Source organism: Barbatula barbatula (assembly GCF_947034865.1).
Source record: "Barbatula barbatula genome assembly, chromosome: 6".
Classification (NCBI taxonomy): Eukaryota; Metazoa; Chordata; class Actinopteri; order Cypriniformes; family Nemacheilidae; genus Barbatula; species Barbatula barbatula.
In genome coordinates this window covers 25,235,900-25,255,602 of record NC_136765.1, presented here as the reverse complement: position 1 = coordinate 25,255,602, position 19,703 = coordinate 25,235,900, and the positions used below count along the sequence as shown (strand labels likewise).

General features: G+C 38.5%; 1 protein-coding gene across 1 annotated transcript; it reads left to right on the top strand.

The window, feature by feature from the left end:
• Nucleotides 1–12,410: 12,410 nt before the first annotated feature.
• Nucleotides 12,411–16,686, top strand: LOC306895814 (uncharacterized protein). Its single transcript, XM_079459354.1, has 14 exons — nucleotides 12,411–12,431; nucleotides 12,511–12,587; nucleotides 12,794–12,859; nucleotides 12,951–13,037; nucleotides 13,162–13,320; nucleotides 13,448–13,561; nucleotides 14,530–14,629; nucleotides 14,701–14,869; nucleotides 14,941–15,081; nucleotides 15,230–15,343; nucleotides 15,431–15,467; nucleotides 15,534–15,631; nucleotides 15,871–15,968; nucleotides 16,063–16,686. Exons 2-14 carry the CDS (start codon nucleotides 12,530–12,532, stop codon nucleotides 16,130–16,132), a joined length of 1,311 nt encoding a protein of 436 aa, XP_079315480.1. The 5' UTR covers nucleotides 12,411–12,431; nucleotides 12,511–12,529; the 3' UTR covers nucleotides 16,133–16,686.
• The last annotated feature ends 3,017 nt before the right edge of the window (nucleotides 16,687–19,703 follow it).

Below are 19,703 nucleotides of genomic sequence, written 5' to 3'. Positions count from 1 at the left end.
TGGAATGTTGTTTTTACAAATTCAGTAAAAAAAGATAATAAAGTGAAAAAGTACAAATAGATCACACATGGTATAGTGATATAAAATAAACATATTGGGCCTGTGTAGAAAACAAGAGCTGAAATGTGCGCATATAACAAGACTTATAAAGAATAAAATGATGAAAAATAATAAATTAAATGAATATGAAAATACAATAAATATAAACAAATTGTTATTATAAACAAACACAGACCAGAAGTTAACTTGGGCTAGGTGTGCGTCTGTGGAGACCATCCCAAAAATGGTTCTTCTAAGGCATCTTTGTGAAGAACCTTTTGAAGCACCTTTCCGTAACCCTGTTGAAAAACCAGCATATGGTAGCTGGTTTGTGCTGGTTTAAACTGGTCATGTGCTGGTTTAAGCTGGTTTGTGCTGGTTTAAACTGGTCATGTGCTGGTTTAAGCTGGTGATGTGCTGGTTTAAACTGGTCATGTGCTGGTTTAAGCTGGTCATGTGCTGGTTTAAGCTGGTTTGTGCTGGTTTAAACTGGTCATGTGCTGGTTTAAGCTGGTTTGTGCTGGTTTAAACTGGTCATGTGCTGGTTTAAGCTGGTGATGTGCTGGTTTGAGATGGTCATGTGCTGGTTTAAGCTGGTGATGTGCTGGTTTAAGCTGGTGATGTGCTGGTTTAAACTGGTCATGTGCTGGTTTGAGCTGGTGATGTGCTGGTTTGAGATGATCATGTGCTGGTTTCAGCTGGTGATGTGCTGGTTTGAGATGGTCATGTGCTGGTTTAAGCTGGTGATGTGCTGGTTTAAGCTGGTGATGTGCTGGTTTAAGATGGCCATGTGCTGGTTTAAACTGGTGATGTGCTGGTTTAAGTTGGTGATGTGCTGGTTTAAGATGGTGATGTGCTGGTTTAAGCTGGTGATGTGCTGGTTTAAAATGGTCATGTGCTGGTTTAAGCTGGTGATGTGCTGGTTTAAGCTGGTGATGTGCTGGTTTAAGATGGCCATGTGCTGGTTTGGGATAGTCATGTGCTGGTTTAAGCTGGTGATGTGCTGGTTTAAGATGGTGATGTGCTGGTTTGAGATGGTCATGTGCTGGTTTAAGCTGGTGATGTGCTGGTTTAAGATGGTGATGTGCTGGTTTAAGATGGTGATGTGCTGGTTTGAGATGGTCATGTGCTGGTTTAAGCTGGTGATGTGCTGGTTTGAGATGGTCATGTGCTGGTTTAAGCTGGTGATGTGCTGGTTTGAGATGGTCATGTGCTGGTTTGAGATGGTCATGTGCTGGTTTAAGCTGGTGATGTGCTGGTTTGAGATGGTCATGTGCTGGTTTAAGCTGGTGATGTGCTGGTTTGAGATGGTCATGTGCTGGTTTGAGATGGTCATGTGCTGGTTTAAGCTGGTGATGTGCTGGTTTGAGATGGTCATGTGCTGGTTTGAGATGGTCATGTGCTGGTTTAAGCTGGTGATGTGCTGGTTTGAGATGGTCATATGCTGGTTTAAGATGGTGATGTGCTGGTTTGAGATGGTCATATGCTGGTTTAAGATGGTGATGTGCTGGTTTGAGATGGTCATATGCTGGTTTAAGCTGGTGATGTGCTGGTTTAAGCTGGTGATGTGCTGGTTTGAGATGATCATGTGCTGGTTTGAGATGGTCATGTGCTGGTTTAAGCTGGTGATGTGCTGGTTTGAGATGGTCATGTGCTGGTTTGAGATGGTCATGTGCTGGTTTGAGATGGTCATGTGCTGGTTTAGGATGGCCATGTGCTGGTTTAAGATGGTCATGTGCTGGTTTGAGATGGTCATGTGCTGGTTTAAGATGGTCATGTGCTCCAGATATGTGCACAACGTATGGATGCTCTTTAAGGATGACATGTTTGCAAAGTTATTCACATGAGGGCGACTGAGTTAAACCCCTAACACAACTAACCGCACTGTAAAAAAGACTCAAGTCGATTGATCAGAACGTGTTATTGCATCTGGTCTGTCTGAATATCTGGTCTCAACCCAAAGTCAGCTGAGGTTGAAGTGTAAACAACACATTTAAGTGTCAACTGAGCCGCGGTGGGAACAGGTAATCAGAGACTGACCTCAGAACAGCCCATATCTCATTTCAGCTCAGAAATACCATCAGAAGCAGACAGACCGAGAGAGAAAGTCACTCGCTCTGCCAGCCGCGGGCGCACACGCACACACACACACACACACACGCACACATCGATAGATCGGATTGTGTGTGTGTGTTACAGTGCCTTTTTTTAAAGCAACATAACGCAGGTCTATCTGTGCGGATGATCTTCTCCTCTTCATTTATTCAGGTCGGTCAGTTTCAAATAATGCTCATATTATCACGCTGTAAGCATAAAAAACACGCTTGAGTTCCTGTAATGAATACAGCAGAGGTGTTGTGCGCTATGACTCTGAATTATTCATCCGCAGACAGAAAATCAATCACTGATCCACCATTTAAATCAGCCACATTGAATGAGATTCACCTTGTGTCTTAATCCATAAATATATCTTCGTGCATTTGACATGAAATATTCAAGTTGCATCCCCCTGGGTGTGTGTTTGTGTGTAAACGTCTGTACAGTGTTTTTATGGTGATGACGTGTCGCCCACACGTCCTCATCTAACCTTCAGACGTTGTGAAGGGTCATTGGTCTGCGGTGACCTCTAGGTTGTGAACAGAGTGATGTCAGATTCTTTAATGCACGGAAACAAACGTTGTGTCAATCAGCTCAGGCCAGACAGATCATCAACATCTCTGTTTTTCAAACCGATGAACCCACGGCTGTGATGTGCTGATCTCCAAAAAACATTTGATCAAACGCATTGTGATGCACAGCACAGTACATGACACAGTACACAGAGCGTTTGGACACATTAGTTAAAAAAGTCTGAATCAATAAGTAACATCTCTTATGTTAGTGAACACGTGTTTTTTAAAAACAAATCCGTGATAAGTTCAAACACTTGAACATGTGGTCACTGTTTAAAATGCTCCGTGTTGTGACAAAGAAGAGATTCCTTATGATTTATTTTCTGTTAAATGAACATTTTGACTGCATGTACACGTGTCACAAAGCACATGATCAGTAAGTCACCGTACGAAGAAATGTAAGTTTGCTGAGAGATGCATTAATGTTATATAAATGTAAAATGAATACAACATGAATCGTTCAAATAATTGAAGCCATTTTCATGAGTTACAGCAGTTCAAGATGCTGTCAAAAGGCTTACAGTCTTAACAGTACAGGAGTTCAGCTTTAACCACAAAATGAAGATGTCAGGGGAAAACCTTCTGGTGAGATGATCATTTGCATTTTACCACATTACAGAATCTCACAGCCCTGAGAGTGAGGTATGACATCATCTGCTCCAGAAAAGCATGTGACCAAATGTCAGTTTATTTACAGTATGAATGTCATGATTCTGCCGCACCATGTCATGTTTCTCTTGGTTTGGTTGCAGGATCATGACAGAACCTCATGTTTTGTGAGGAGAGGGGAATGTTTGGCCCTTTTTTGCTGTTCACACCTCTTGGTTTGTTCCCTTATTTAATGCCCCCCTGTCTTCTGTCCCGTGCTGGCTCATTGTGATTTGTTTGGTGCGTTCTTGTCTTGTGTGGTTATTTGTAGTTCATGTCAAAAGTTAGTTTTATTCTTGTTTAAGTGTAGTTAGTCTTAGTCCTCTTGTCATGTTATTATATTCCCCTGTTTTGTTATGTTACCCCCTCGTGAGTTTTGTTTTATGTTAAACAAAGCTGTCTGCGTCTGGGTCCTCTGTCTGTGTCTCACCAACACGATGGTGACAATGAAATCATGTTGTGGTGCAGTGTCTTTGTGTATAACCTGTTTATTCATGCTTTTAATGCAAGAACATTTTTCCAATTATGTGTTGTGTAAACATCAACTCGCTCCGTCTCAGATCTTTCTTCTAAAAATCCTTGGTCCCACTTTATATTAAGTGGCCCTATCACCTGTGATCGGTAACTAGATGTGTACTTAGTATGTAACCACAGTGTTAGTACACATTGGTACATAATATCTACAGCTGTACTATTTGTGGATCTACACACATGTATCAACCCACTGAACGCTGGTCTATGTACAAATGTGTAACAGGACATTGGTAAGAACATTTCAATAAGTGCACATGTGTAACAGGAATTATGTAACTACATTTTGCAACAACAATATAGTCGCAGAAGTTTGTCCAATTCATTAGTCTTCAATGTTACAGTTTGGAATACAACGGCACTTTATGGAAGTCAATGATGATTCCTATGTGCATGCCATGTTTTTAACACATGACGAAAGGCTTGACTAATGTTGAATCAATAATATGGTTTCACCTTGTTATAGCAGTGTAATGACACGGTGACTGTTTTACACTTTATATTGAGTGGACAGTTCCCGAGGAGCTACCATGCAAGTACACTGGTATAACAAGGTGAAACCTTGATTCAACATTGCCTTTAGCCGACATTGAAGACTAATGAATTGGACAAACTTCTGCGACTATATTGTTGTTGCAAAATGTAGTTACATAATTCCTGTTACACATGTGCACTTATTGAAATGTTCTTACCAATGTCCTGTTACACATTTGTACATAGACCAGCGTTCAGTGGGTTGATACATGTGTGTAGATTCACAAATAGTACAGCTGTAGATATTATGTACCAATGTGTACTAACACTGTGGTTACATACTAAGTACACATCTAGTTACCGATCACAGGTGTTAGGGCCACTTAATATAACCGTAAGATCAATTACAACAGATCAATTGTAAAAGCATAAAGGAGTCTTGTTTATGAAATCTCTGAATTGAAATCGCAGACAAAACCTGATATGACGCTGAATCTGAAAGTGAATTAAATCATTGTCATTTGTTAAACTGATACTTCACACAAAAGTGAAAATTCGGTCATCCTTTACTCACCTTCCGGTTGTTCCAAATGTGTATAAATGAGAGAAAGACATTTGGAAGAATGCGCATAACCAGATAGACTCCCATTGTATAAAATTACTTTATCATTTTTTTGTTCAGTTGACCACAAAAGATGTGTTAATGAAGTGCAAACGGTTCCGGGGCACTTTTGACTCCCATTTAATGTTTTCCTACTACGGGAGTCAAGGGGGGAAATCTGTCTACAAGCATTCTTCCAAATATCTTTCTCTGTGTTCATCACAAAGACATTTATACACATTTGGAAGGTGAGTACATGATGACAAAATTTCGAGTGAAGTATCCCTTTAAATATACAATGTAGATGATAAAGAAACAATGTTTTTAAATGCGACATTTCCATTTGGATAACTTGAGAAACACTAAATTGTGACGTGAAACCCTGCGTGACACATTTCTTATGGATTTACAGTAAAGCCGTGTCAAAGATTCAAATGAATAGTTGAAATTAAACTTTAATGCTCATAATCCCAAAATTTGATTTTTACATTTGACTGGATTTCACAGACTGGGTCACAAATGTGGTTTTATGTTAAAGAGGTGGTTTCCCGGACAGGGATTATCTTAAACTAGGACAAGGCCTTAGTTCCATTGGGAATTGAAGTGATTTGAACAAACATGCCTCACTAAAAACATCGCTTGTGTGCATTTGGAGACGACACAAAGGCAATGATGTATTTTACGATATGTCAAGTGGTTTTCCGTTTGGCCAGCTCTTACATTTATTATAGTCAGGACTAGTGTATCCCTGTCTGGGAAACTGCCCCATAATGCAGAAAGTGTTCTTTAAGGCTTGAAAATACAGTGTGAAGGTCATTATGTCTGTGGAAAGTCCCTAAAAAACACGGAAACACAGCATGTGTGTGTGTAGGATCAGGGGCTTTATTTATAGTACGTCGACCACATTAATGTTGACCAGTGTGTCACCACATTCTGGAGTGATGAGGTCATGTTAATAAACACTCCTTGATGTTAACCTCACTGAGACTCACTGATCTCACCAAAATCTCCGTTCGAGTTTGAGAAGAGATGTCAACAGTGTGGCAAACTGAGCTCAGATTTGTCAAGTCTGCGATCAAAAGTAAAAATATTGAAGATCTCAAGATGAATTCAAACATTTCTCATCAAATCTACGCAAATCCCGATTATACGTTCGGTTTTACACCTCCAGTCTATTCATGGCTTTGTCTTAATGGTATTCTTCGGCTGTTGTTTCTGTGTTTACTTTAATACCAGCGTGGCACTATTGTGAAGGAACATCACACACGGATCTGAGACTGTGAAAACAGCCAGCGGTCTCCTCTCGCTCGGCACGCATGCTCCTGAACTCTGTCCTGTTGTTCTCAATCAATACCTGCTCTCCATCGCTCCTGTGTCTTTGATCTAAATGAGGTTTCATCTTTTGTTTCGCCGGACTGTGTGTGTGTCTCAGAAGCTCCAGGCGCTGTCTGTGGTCTGCTAACATCATTTTCAAAAAAAGAAATAGTTGACTTTGTACTACATGACCGTCATGACCGCAAGAGTGCTTGAATTATAAATGAAGAACGGCTTTGGACAGGTTTACACGTTTAGATTAATATTTCTCGTCTGGTATTCTGACAAAGTTCATAACATATCAGAAATCATTGAAAACCTTAATCATATGAGACATCTGAGTGCTGAACTTTCATCTGCTCGACCTCATGGCTTCAGTGAACGTGTGTTATGAAGACTCGGATGAAAGCAGTGCTATTGATTTGTGTGCTTCATGATATGAGCAGAAGAAGAGAGCCAGACTATATCACAAAACAATCAATATATAAACCCGTGAGCGCTGGGATTGTTTACGCAAAAGTTCTTTAAATAAAAAAAGTTTTTCATCTATTTCTCTGTTGGACGTGTTTTTTTATTTTTTATTTCGGGGACCAAAGCGCTTTAATTTGTCCCCTAGAAAAACAGACAAACGTCACCATGTTAAACTTGCAACTCATTTTAGTGTATGCGTTCAATTGGACAGTACAGACAATGCTTTTATTTTGCCTTTTTGTTTTGCATAAGCGCATGAGTTTTCTTATTTATCTAAGTAAAATTAAATCTCACATGCAAATTACAAAACGTTATGAAAAGAGCAACAAGCAAGGCTTCTGATCTTCAAAAGAGAACTTGGTCAATGTCACAGATTCGCTTGGACATGTGAGAAATTACAATTCAGAACAAGGTTATTATTTTTGGGGGGAAAAACCTAAAGAACATGGAAAATGTAAATGTTGCCTAAACTGAAGTAATTTTAAAGCTCAAGTAAAATAAAAATAAATTAATCTTCTCAATTGTAATTAATCTTATATATGAATGTTACACGGCAACATAAAAATAAATAAATAATAAAATGACGAAAGCATATAGCAAAAACTACGATTAAAATGTAATTGAAATTAAAATCTAAAGAAATATAGGCTCATGTAATTAACTATAGCTTTGATTCAGAATCTTTATCGAAATGTTAGATTTATTGAAAAAAGTCAAAATCCTAATCCTTGGTAAATTTCTCTTTATAATGGGATTCCATTTTTCATACACTGTTGTGTGTCGTGACACCTGTGCATTAGACGGCCGCTCCTCACGGCAGGAGACCCGTCACCTTTAACCTGCGCTGATAATCCGCTCCATTCAAACGCTAATGCAAACATGCTGACGCTGCGCTTGTGAAGATCTCTGACCACCTGCATCAGTGATGACATCAGCGCAGCAGAATGTTTCCTTTCCTGCACACGTCCTGCTGTGAGACTCCTCTCTCCATTTCCACATGAATGACGTTCAGAGCGCCTCTTTAACTCTATTCAAGCCTCGGAGAGCTTCATTTACACAAACTGTGTGGCACTGTCAGGTCATTACTGCATCTTTAACACTCTCTCATCATGTTATTCTTCACAGCAGGTTATTCACTGTGTACTTCAGCAAACACACATTCACAAGACAACCTGATCAAATCAAAGTTTTGGGATAAAAATGTTGATAATTCTATCTATAGAAAAGAGACGATTTCAAGTCAAAAGATTACATCTGCCTTGCAGAATCTAGACATTTTGGGGGAAAATAAGAGGAAAACAAAAAATGAAGGATTCGTTTTTTTAAATTAGTCCTGCAATGTACAAGTTATATTTACTAAAGAAATGTTAATATAACGTTCCCACCAAAGGATAATAACAGAATTTCTAAAAATAGTTCAGGTCAAAAGTTTACATCCCTCTGATTCGTAATACAGATGTCGACAGTTTTGGTGTTTTGTAATATTGTGTAAAGGTTTCTTGTTTCCCCCTTGTGATCTTCAGAAAAATGATTCAGGTCCTTCAGAATCTTTGCTTTTTCAGCATTTCTGTATATTTGACTCATGTCCATCAGTAATAGTTTGATGTTGACATTCATCTGTTTATATTGAGGACGATCGTGAGACATTCAATGATGCTCAAAGCAACACGATTCATTTAAAGTCAGGTGGGTGTAAATCTGTGAAAAGGTTTTTTGGTGTAAATAGTTATGGTTTTGTTTATATATTAATTTTTTCACTATAGTAATGTCTTTCAGAAGCTATTAAAATACATATATGATTCTCAGGAAATTAAATATAAACTTTTGTTTTGTTCTTTAGTGTGAACGTTACGTTGACTTATCTTTTGTATATTAACTTGTTCAGGGCAGGGCTAAATAAAAAAATCCCCCAAATATTCCCCCAAAATTTTCAGTATTTTCCAGATTTTGCAAGGGGGATGTAAACGTTTGACTTCACCTGTATTTACGAAGTAATCCACTGTCTTGTAGAGGAGGTCGTCGTCTCCTTAAATACGATTCCAAATTCAATGGGATGAAAATTATTTAATTAAGATAATATTAATATTGTGCTATATACAATAAAATGAAGGGCATAGATGTCCTATGCAAAACAGAAATGACATTATCTAGTGTTTGTTTAGGACATAAAAGTTATTTACTGTGTCAGTTTTGTATCCATCCTGGTTCAGTGTTTATGTCATTATCTTAAGTTTTTAATGACGGCATTTTTCAGGTGAGATGAGGTCAAAACAACAGGCCATATATTATTCATTACAATTTAGACTTTCAAACCAAAGCTTTTCCTTTAATAAACACTTGTGTGGTTTTTAATGATAGTTATTGATCTTCTGCGTGACATTCCTGAACTGTTGTGATGTAGAACGGCTGTAATCTCCAGCCACAGCAGGACACTTCACACCCAAGTGTCACCATGAGGGATTAGCAAACTCTGACCCCCCATCAAACAAGCCTGTCCTTACAGTGGTATCTACAGACATTTGCCGTCCACGGTATGACTGACCTGGTTTAGATGTCTTTATCCCATCACTTGTGAATCCACAGAAGCCCTGGAGGTCCGGAGAAGACACACACCTCGAACTGGATGATGTCATCGTTTGCAACAATGGCTGCATGTCTGAGCAGAAAGTGAATCATGTGTGTTCACCCCTAAATTAGAGGGATACCACAGACATCTATTGTTTACTCACCACCTACAAAATTATTTTAAATGAGTCTGAGAACATTTTTATAAGTAGCCAAACCCGCAAGCCCCCCCCCCCCCCCCACACACACACAATACACATTTATATATTTGTGCGTATGAGCATAAAGCTCATCGTTCATATTATGACGTCACAATATCACATTTTAACAACACAATTATTGTGCCCCTAAGAATTATGATAACAGAATATATGAATATAAAAAAACGATGCTTCAGGTCAAACCTGAGTTTAATTTCTTTGTTATTTTGTGTGTCCCCACAGGAGTGCCACGAGGCAGAAAGACAGTTTGTATACAGTGTGTCTTAAGATAAAATGGTAAACATGTACTGATTGTAACACAAACATACTATATTCAGGTCACTGAATTATTTACAATATAATGATATTACACAATGACAGAGCAATTAAAACTTTGAAAATGTTTCTGTTCATTGAAATCAAATCAAATATTGACCCAGAGATTATTGGAAAAACTTTACCGAAGGAAAAATGGAAATGTTGCCTCAAAAATAAACTGAAATAAGTTTAAAGTACTTAAATTATAATAATCAACAAAAACGGAAAAAAAGACTTACAAAAACAAAACATAGGTATTCATCTTTCATTTTTATAATTAATAAAAAATAAACCAAGAAATTGTAAAATGACAAAAGCATAAACCAAAAATTGCTATAACTTTAACAAAAAATGACACAGAAACTAAAAATCTAAATATAAAAGCTAATTTAAAACATTGATGAAACTAAAATCAAAACTATAATAACCCTGGTCAAGAATCACAATTATTTATATCATGTTTATTGCCAATACCACCACCACAATGACTAAAATGATGATTTAAGTGAGCTTGTTTTAATTTGTTTATTAAATAAACATTATACCAGAAAAGTTGAAAAGTTAAAGGATCTTTAATTAGTTAAAATAGATTTTCAGGGGGGAAAATCATTTTCATTCTCAGAAAATGTTATATTAATGTTTAGATACGGTATATATGCCAATATATCGGTTATCGGCTTCTAAAGTTGAAGAATTATCGGTTATCAGCCATTAAGATCATTATTATTGATACAGGCATTTGATAAAACATCAGAGCAGCACGGGCTCGTCACTTTTCCCATTGATTGTTTGTTTGTTTGTTAAATGGAAGCAGGAGGCTGATGTCCAGTTTAAGGTGCCACCCTGTGACCTCGTAAAAGAAAACCCATCAAATATTAATGTGGGAAACATGAGCGCTCGCTTTGTTTCGCTCATTTAAAAGCTCCCGGGGTCATGAATTATGTCGACTCGTTTTCTTTGCTTCTCATGCACGCTGACGTTCGGTCATCAGAACAGAAACGTTGAGGTTTATACCAGCGATGAGAAATATTTCTGAACAGGTTTTATCAATGGCATCAGCATCCGTCCATCAGAACCGTTACGATCTGGTTTACTGATCTTTACACACTATATGTGATTTCATGTGTGTGTGTGGGATCTTTCAAACATTATTTAATAACATGTTTTGATGGATGGATGACAACAAATCTATCACATTAAAGAAGCAAAAAAACTGGAGGAACTCAAACCCAACGAGCAATACAAAACACGCATTTGGTCGCCACAAGATTTTTTTATTGTTTGTAGAATATACAGTACAACTAAGTTCTTATTTTAATCTTACACAAAAGCAAGACGTTAACAACATGTAGCCAAAAAGAGTTATTACTGACAGGTAACCATTATATTCCTCCCAAATGCCTATAATAAACAATTGTACCGTGTCAGGTTTATTGACCAATGACTGCAGGCAAACATGTGAATCAATGAAAAACAGACAGCTACCCATTAATAAAACCAATGACATCACTGTCAGGTGACCCTCAATCGATCAGTGTCTTCAGTCAATAAAATGTCAATCAATATATTCTTTAATGTGAAGTTCAAAGCCTGTCATTTCAATTAAAGGCACAAAGCCTTGGGGTCATCTAACTGCATTCTCTTATACATCTATAAAGAGAACTGGTCCTGTTAACAATCTTGGTTCTGTTAAGAAGCAAAAGCTGATGATTCTCGTGTGGCATGTTGAAAATAAAGGCTGAACATTTAAACTGAAGTCATCTCTTTAATGTGCAATGGCCGTTTTAAACTGCAAGAGGGCGCTCTTGCTTTACATCAGCTCTTGACTTCAGGTCCCAGCAAAGGCCTCTTGAGATGACAGGCTTCAGTCATTCTCCAACGTTTCCATAAACATTGTAAAACTGTTTACTGTTTAAATTATTTGGTTTTAAAAATGGTAACTCTTAGTTAAGCAGGAATCCAATTCTAAAGGATCAATGCAATCTTAAAAGATGAAATTTTGAACTGAATACATTACATTATGTGACAGACGCTTTGATCCATCGCAACTAATGCTTATAGCGCCGTATAAGGTTGGTAAACAAATATAAATATAAATAGATGTAAACTAATTTCATCCTAACACAGAATGTCCTGATGTCAACCGAGTCTTTTGCATGATAGTGCACTGTAACAGTTGCACATGCGCGTGATGTTAGCATGCTATATTTGGATGTGAAAAACACTGTTTAATAATCATTACATTCTTCTTAGTTCTGCTATATAAAACATCAACAGAATATCAAAACAAATACACAAATACTGTAGACTTCAATTTCAAACCATTTTATACGCATGAGAACGATGAGAACGGGTAGCTATAGTTTAAATATGTTTGAATAATGTTGGATGATGGTTGTGTATTAAATACTCAAAAAAAGGTTTATTTAGTGATAAACCATTATTTTATAACAAGTGTTGTTACTGAACTTTAACAAATAATTATATTTGCATCAACGGAGGAGTGCACAGAACTGAAAATAAAGTCATTTGCATGTTTGAAGATGTAAATGGATTCAACACATGAAGTGGATTGATGTACGAACAGGTAAATCAGCTGTGCGTCTCTTTGGATTATCATTTGATATCAACTTTAACATTAATGGTTGTTTCTAACAGAGTTTAGTGTTTCTCACAGGCCGCTGTCACCGAGGACGATGTTTTGGCAAAAACACACTTTTCTCTGGATCATCTTCTGTGCTACACGCCAGATAAGTATGTTGCTTTTGAACAATTCCTATTCTTTATTTTAAAGAAAGCTAACATAAGTTAACATGTTGTACATAAATATGGTTGCAAAAATACTTTTGAGAGCACAATTACTTTTTAAATCATTTTTGAATGACCATATAAATACTAGTATACATTTAAATTTCACAAATAATTTATGCTCATATCATTTTGTCTTTTTTGTTGTTCAGCCTGCTTAAAAATGATGATTGTGGGTCATAACCTGAGTGTTTATTCAGGAGACACAGGCTGTCCAGGTAAATGAACATATCAATACATCCCCACGTACATTTGAGCATATTTAAATGATGAATGTACCCATGAAAACCTAGTTATTTTTTCATCTAGCTATACAACTGACGTGCCAACCACGCAACGATATACCAACAAAGAACTTTTGCATAATGAATGTGAAACAAGAAGCATCTTCAATAGGTACAGTATTTGTTTGAGTATTTGTATGTACACTTACATTTTGCATCAATGCATGAGATCCAAGTCTTCAAAAGTCTTTATAACATCTTACATTTGCTATGGGAATTATGTTTCTGATGTTCAGGAAACTACATAGAATCTGGAGAAACATTTCATTTCAGCATAACAAACCATGGGAGTGAATATGAAGTAATGATGTATGAGACCATGAGAGACGTCACAATGTTGTTTATGCCAGATCAACCGCAATATCTGCCATCAAAAGTTTATCAGAATTTATCAGGTGTGTGTCAAACTTACTTTTATACACACAGAGAGAATTTACTGTATCAGAATGAATTGATGCGTATGGATGTGTGTCATTTCTATGACAGAATCACAAAAAACATTTTTGTTTTCATGTTTAACAGGTTACTCTTTAATCTGCCTGCGTGATCTTGGAGGTATTTTAAATGTCAATGAATATCTTGTTGATCCTCAGGAGACCTGTGATGTGGCGGCCTACAACCATTCTGCATGCGAAGGTAAATATGCGTCTTAAAGTCCCAGTGAAATAAAAAATGACAATTCAGATTTTTCATGAAATATTGCTGCGTCTATTGTAAATAGTTTGTAATTAACTGTGGGTCATTCTCTTAATAAAGATCATGTACCCTCATAATCTTCAGTTAAAATCTGAAAATGCAATTCCATCCTGTAGTGACTTTCCATCTTAAATGATGTACTGTATGTTAGACGACTCCCTGTTCCATTTCAAAATGCAACGGCTATACATCCAATCAAATTGCAGCGAACGACGAAAGACACGCCCACTATTTTACTCATTCGAAATTCGAATTCACTCTGAAGTGCGTCAAAATAAACATAATCGCAGTTTCGGTTCACGGGACTTTAAGATTTCTTTTTTAGACAACCAAAAGGTCTCTCTGATATTAGCACCTTTCCCGTCACCAGTCGTCATTTACAATAACTGATTTCATGAAAAAATAGCTAAATACCCTGACAAAAATACTATATAGACTCATCGGCTAATAAATGTGACACTGGACAACAAAACCAGTCATGAGATTTTTAAACAATATAAAAACTGAATAAATAAGCAGAGAGACAACTACATAAAAATCTGGAATTTTTGGGTGCAAAAAAATCTAAACATTGAGAAAATGGCCACCAGGGGTGCTGTAGCAGGCTGTTGTTAAGAAGAAACAGGTTTGTTTTAACTCTTTTGTTAGCAATTTCACAAAAATAAAGTTTTGGTATATTTACGATAGGAAATGTACTAAATATCTTCATGGAACACGATCTTTGCTTAATATCCTAATGATTTTTGGCATAAAAGAAAAATCTATAATTTTGACCCAGACAATGTATTGCGGGCGATGCAACTTATGTCTGGTTTCGTGGTCCAGGGTCACAGACTCAATATTAAGGACAGAGAAAATAAAGACACACAGAAAGAAAATAAACTCTCATGTGTTTCCATGAGCTACAGGAAAAAAAGGAAGCAAATACGTCCTGCAGGTCAATGGGACTCAAACGACGTGTGTGACCTGCATCAAACCACCAACAACCATCAATTCCTCAAAAGCTTCGTAAGCAACCCGTCATCACTTGTTTTAATCTCAAGTGCAGAACATCATGTGAGTTTAAAATCATGTTTCAGAGAGATGATGGACGACCTCCAGAACATTGCAACCAGGATGGGACAAAACTATCAAAGCATTAAACCCATTAACATGGAAGGCGTTAAAGGTCTCGTGTACAGACAGGAAAGAAACACAGAACCCAAAGACGTCATCATATTCTCCTCATCAGATAAGGATGAGATAACTGTAGGTCTCGAGAAACGTTCAGACACTCTTCATCTGTTGTGTGATCTTTCATTTATCTTGTTTATTTACAGGTTACTGATCCTCAAAATATCACACAGATACAGTATTCCTGGTTTGTGAAGATCTCAGCGGAGGCATTCAAGCGATCCCGTCAGAAAAACAACGGAGGCGCATTTGTTGGAGTTCTTCAGTTCAAAAACATGGACATCAATGTAAACACACTTTTATTTCTACACAATTTTCAAAAGTCCTGGGGCAAAGTGTTGTACAATTTTCCACATGTATCTGGTTCTTAGGAGTCTTGACATCTATGATACTAAAGGTTGACATGTTAAAATGTAATCATTTTTACTGATTTAGGACAAAGCTCAAAATCTCATTGTTTTGAATGATGAGATTTATGGAATATCGATGGGAGCCAACATCTCAAATCTCAATGACAATATCGAGATATTCATCAGAGTGAAAAATCTGGTAATAAATTGTTTTTGAGAAACGCGTTCTAATGGTAACTCGTAACTCATGTCAAATATGAAAATAAAACTTCACGTTTTTGTACAGGTCGGTGACGTGTCCTGCAATTCCTGGGATGGCAGAGGTAAATACAGCTTGGATTTACTCTACGTGCAAATATTTCTCATCGTCTCATTTTGTTTTTGTTCAGGAAACCTGACGTGGACGACGTTCGGCTGTGTCACAGAATTGAATACGACCATCATCAAGTGTTCATGTTCACATCTGACGTTCTTCGCTGTGCTGGGGGTAAGATGTTTATCACATGATAAATGTTTTGCTCAACATTTGATACTTCAATTAGGGTTTCGTTAAGGTATCAGATTTGTCTCAGACGTTTCTATTGAAGGGAAACAAACATGTCAATTATTGACAAACATTAACACTCGAGTGTGAGCTGTAAACTCAATGAGCTCTTCATTCATTCTTTGCTTTAAATATCATCTGACTCATCTATGTTTAACCATCTCTGTTCTGTTATTTTTCAGACGAAGCCCAATCATGTCTATTTCAGACCTTTGACCTATGGCTACTTTTTAGCCATAGTTCTTCTATTCATCTGTCTGTACACGTGTGTCCTGTTTCGGTACAGTACTGTTTACAGTAATCAATGAAACAATGAAGAAAATGTCCATAAAAGGCTGAATTTCTTACAAATTGACACCTTTTTATATTGGTAGGAAAAACAGACCGAACCAGTCAACGATGATCGCGATGGAAACTCAAGTCTGCAGGTCAAGCTGCAAATAAGTCACAGGAAACGACTCGAGGTTTGACTTGGACACAGAGACTGAAAAACATCAAAAGTCATTTTGAAATAAATGAATTCATTACTACTGTTGCTATTAAAATGATGTGAAAATGAATGGACATTTTTTAATACAGCAATACATCAGCTCTATAATTTCATTGTATTTTGCATAGGATTCATCCTAAATGTTTAATGTTTAAAATGATAATCATACATAGGTTTATACAGTCGTCTTCACTTATTATAATCATTCATATATATGATTCATTATACGGTCTTGGCTCGCTTTTTCATAAACTATTTTGAATATCTGTTTTGTTTTCATGCTACTAAGATAACCGATGTAAGGTCTTGATTTACTAATACATAAAACATCAATAAAATCATTCAAAAACACTTCTTGGATTGTTCTGTCTATTGTATAAAGACTTTTCATGAACATTTTTCAAGAATTTTTCATGTATTTATTTGTGATGTAAGAATAAGAATGTACTATGTGTCTATTAATTGACATTTATAATAATCATTAAAGGCAACGACCATTATAATAATCATTATCTTTTGCATATTTAAAGTCACATATGTTGCTTTGTGATAGGGCTGCTGGATTATGACACAAATCATAATCGCGATTATTTTGGCCAATGTTGAGATCCCGATTATTTAAAATGATTAACCTTTAAAACAACATAGATAATAATAAAACTTGGCATTTAAACTGTAAAAATAAAATTTGCTTAACCACTATAAAGGAAAGTGTGCGCTGTGGATTTATACCACAAGAAAAAAGAGGATCCATGCTAAATGGAATACTGCACAATAATCGTTTACCTCGATTATATTGTGATTTATTTTCATAATCCATACCCACTGTATAATATTTTTCTATATCCTGCGCTTGCTTACTGCAATTCTGGTTAGACCTAAACTACATTTCCTTACACTGTATATGTGTAATGACAATAAAGTTGAATCTAATCTCATCTCTTCTATTTTCTTTTTGTAATTGATGAAGGCCAAAATTGACGATTACGATGAATTTTTAACCTACTTTGAGACACCGCGGTTTACAGACATAAGCATTAAACTTTTTTATTATTTTCATTATTTATATGTACATTATTTTTAAAACAGTGGGCAGATGTTGTGTAAATATATTAAGATTGTGGTTCCAAAATTAGATAAAATTCCAATTAACATCAATGAAACTTTAGTTGGTTTGTTTGGATTTAAGCCATAATAATCCAATGAATACAGCTAACTAACACAATAAAACACAATAAAAACATGATAACATAATCTGTTATCATGAGTTATTTCATTTTGGAACCAAACTCTTCATATATACATATAAATATTAGATGTATGTATTGGACAAAAAAACACGTTACATGCCAAAATCACAACATAACCGCAGCACTTGTGGCACTTATTGAGAACACAACACGCTATGTGAGGTGTTATGTGTGCTGTTGTGTACATTTGTATTTGTATTTGAACCTGAATTTGAAGGTTATTGATGATGTAGAGTGAGAACATGAGGAAACAAGATCGCTGAAAAACACATATTGAGAAACGGCCTTGGTTTCAGATAGTGCCTGCTTGATCAATGTCAAAATGATTGATATAGCCAATCAAATGCAAGAAGGTTTAAATGAATGGCCAAAGAAGGCAGGAGGTGCTGGGGCAGGCCAAGAGACGACAGAGGCAGGCCAAGAGACGACAGAGGCAGGCCAAGAGACGACAGAAGCAGGCCAAAAGACAACAGAGGCAGGCCAAGAGACGACAGAGGCAGGCCAAGAGACGACAGAGGCAGGTCAAGAGACGACAGAGGCAGGCCAAGAGACGACAGAGGCAGGCCAAAAGACAACAGAGGCAGGCCAAAAGACGACAGAGGCAGGCCAAAAGACAACAGAGGCAGGCCAAGAGATGACAGAGGCAGGCCAAGAGACGACAGAGGCAGGCCAAGAGACGACAGAAGCAGGCCAAGAGACGACAGAGGCAGGCCAAGAGACGACAGAGGCAGGCCAAGAGACGACAGAGGCAGGCCAAGAGACGACAGAGGCAGGCCAAGAGACGACAGAGGCAGGCCAAGAGACGACAGAGGCAGGCCAAGAGACGACAGAGGCAGGCCAAAAGACAACAGAGGCAGGCCAAGAGATGACAGAGGCAGGCCAAGAGACGACAGAGGCAGGCCAAGAGACGACAGAGGCAGGCCAAGAGACGACAGAGGCAGGCCAAAAGACGACAGAGGCAGGCCAAAAGACGACAGAGGCAGGCCAAAAGACGACAGAGGCAGGCCAAGAGACGACAGAAGCAGGCCAAGAGACGACAGAGGCAGGCCAAAAGACGACAGAGGCAGGCCAAAAGACGACAGAGGCAGGCCAAGAGACGACAGAGGCAGGCCAAGAGACGACAGAAGCAGGCCAAGAGACGACAGAGGCAGGCCAAAAGACGACAGAGGCAGGCCAAAAGACGACAGAGGCAGGCCAAAAGACGACAGAGGCAGGCCAAGAGACGACAGAGGCAGGCCAAGAGACGACAGAGGCAGGCCAAAAGACAACAGAGGCAGGCCAAAAGACAACAGAGGCAGGCCAAAAGACGACAGAGGCAGGCCAAAAGACAACAGAGGCAGGCCAAGAGATGACAGAGGCAGGCCAAGAGACGACAGAGGCAGGCCAAAAGACGACAGAGGCAGGCCAAAAGACGACAGAGGCAGGCCAAGAGACGACAGAGGCAGGCCAAGAGACGACAGAAGCAGGCCAAAAGACGACAGAGGCAGGCCAAAAGACAACAGAGGCAGGCCAAAAGACGACAGAGGCAGGCCAAAAGACAACAGAGGCAGGCCAAGAGATGACAGAGGCAGGCCAAGAGACGACAGAGGCAGGCCAAGAGACGACAGAGGCAGGCCAAAAGACAACAGAGGCAGGCCAAGAGATGACAGAGGCAGGCCAAGAGACGACAGAGGCAGGCCAAGAGACGACAGAGGCAGGCCAAGAGACGACAGAGGCAGGCCAAAAGACGACAGAGGCAGGCCAAAAGACGACAGAGGCAGGCCAAAAGACGACAGAGGCAGGCCAAGAGACGACAGAAGCAGGCCAAGAGACGACAGAGGCAGGCCAAAAGACGACAGAGGCAGGCCAAAAGACGACAGAGGCAGGCCAAAAGACGACAGAGGCAGGCCAAGAGACGACAGAGGCAGGCCAAGAGACGACAGAGGCAGGCCAAAAGACGACAGAGGCAGGCCAAGAGACGACAGAGGCAGGCCAAGAGACGACAGAGGCAGGCCAAAAGACGACAGAGGCAGGCCAAGAGACGACAGAGGCAGGCCAAGAGACGACAGAGGCAGGCCAAAAGACGACAGAGGCAGGCCAAAAGACGACAGAGGCCGGCCGAGCCTGAGACAAGCACCATTGCCATTTTGAAATGCTCCTCGCCTCCCTCGCGTTGTAGAGTAAGAATGTGAACATTTAATATTCAGCATCAGTTTTATAGATGAATTCTAATGTAATGACAATGGTTCACCTGGAAATTATTTTATTTACATAACCGATATCTTTCCAAACCCAC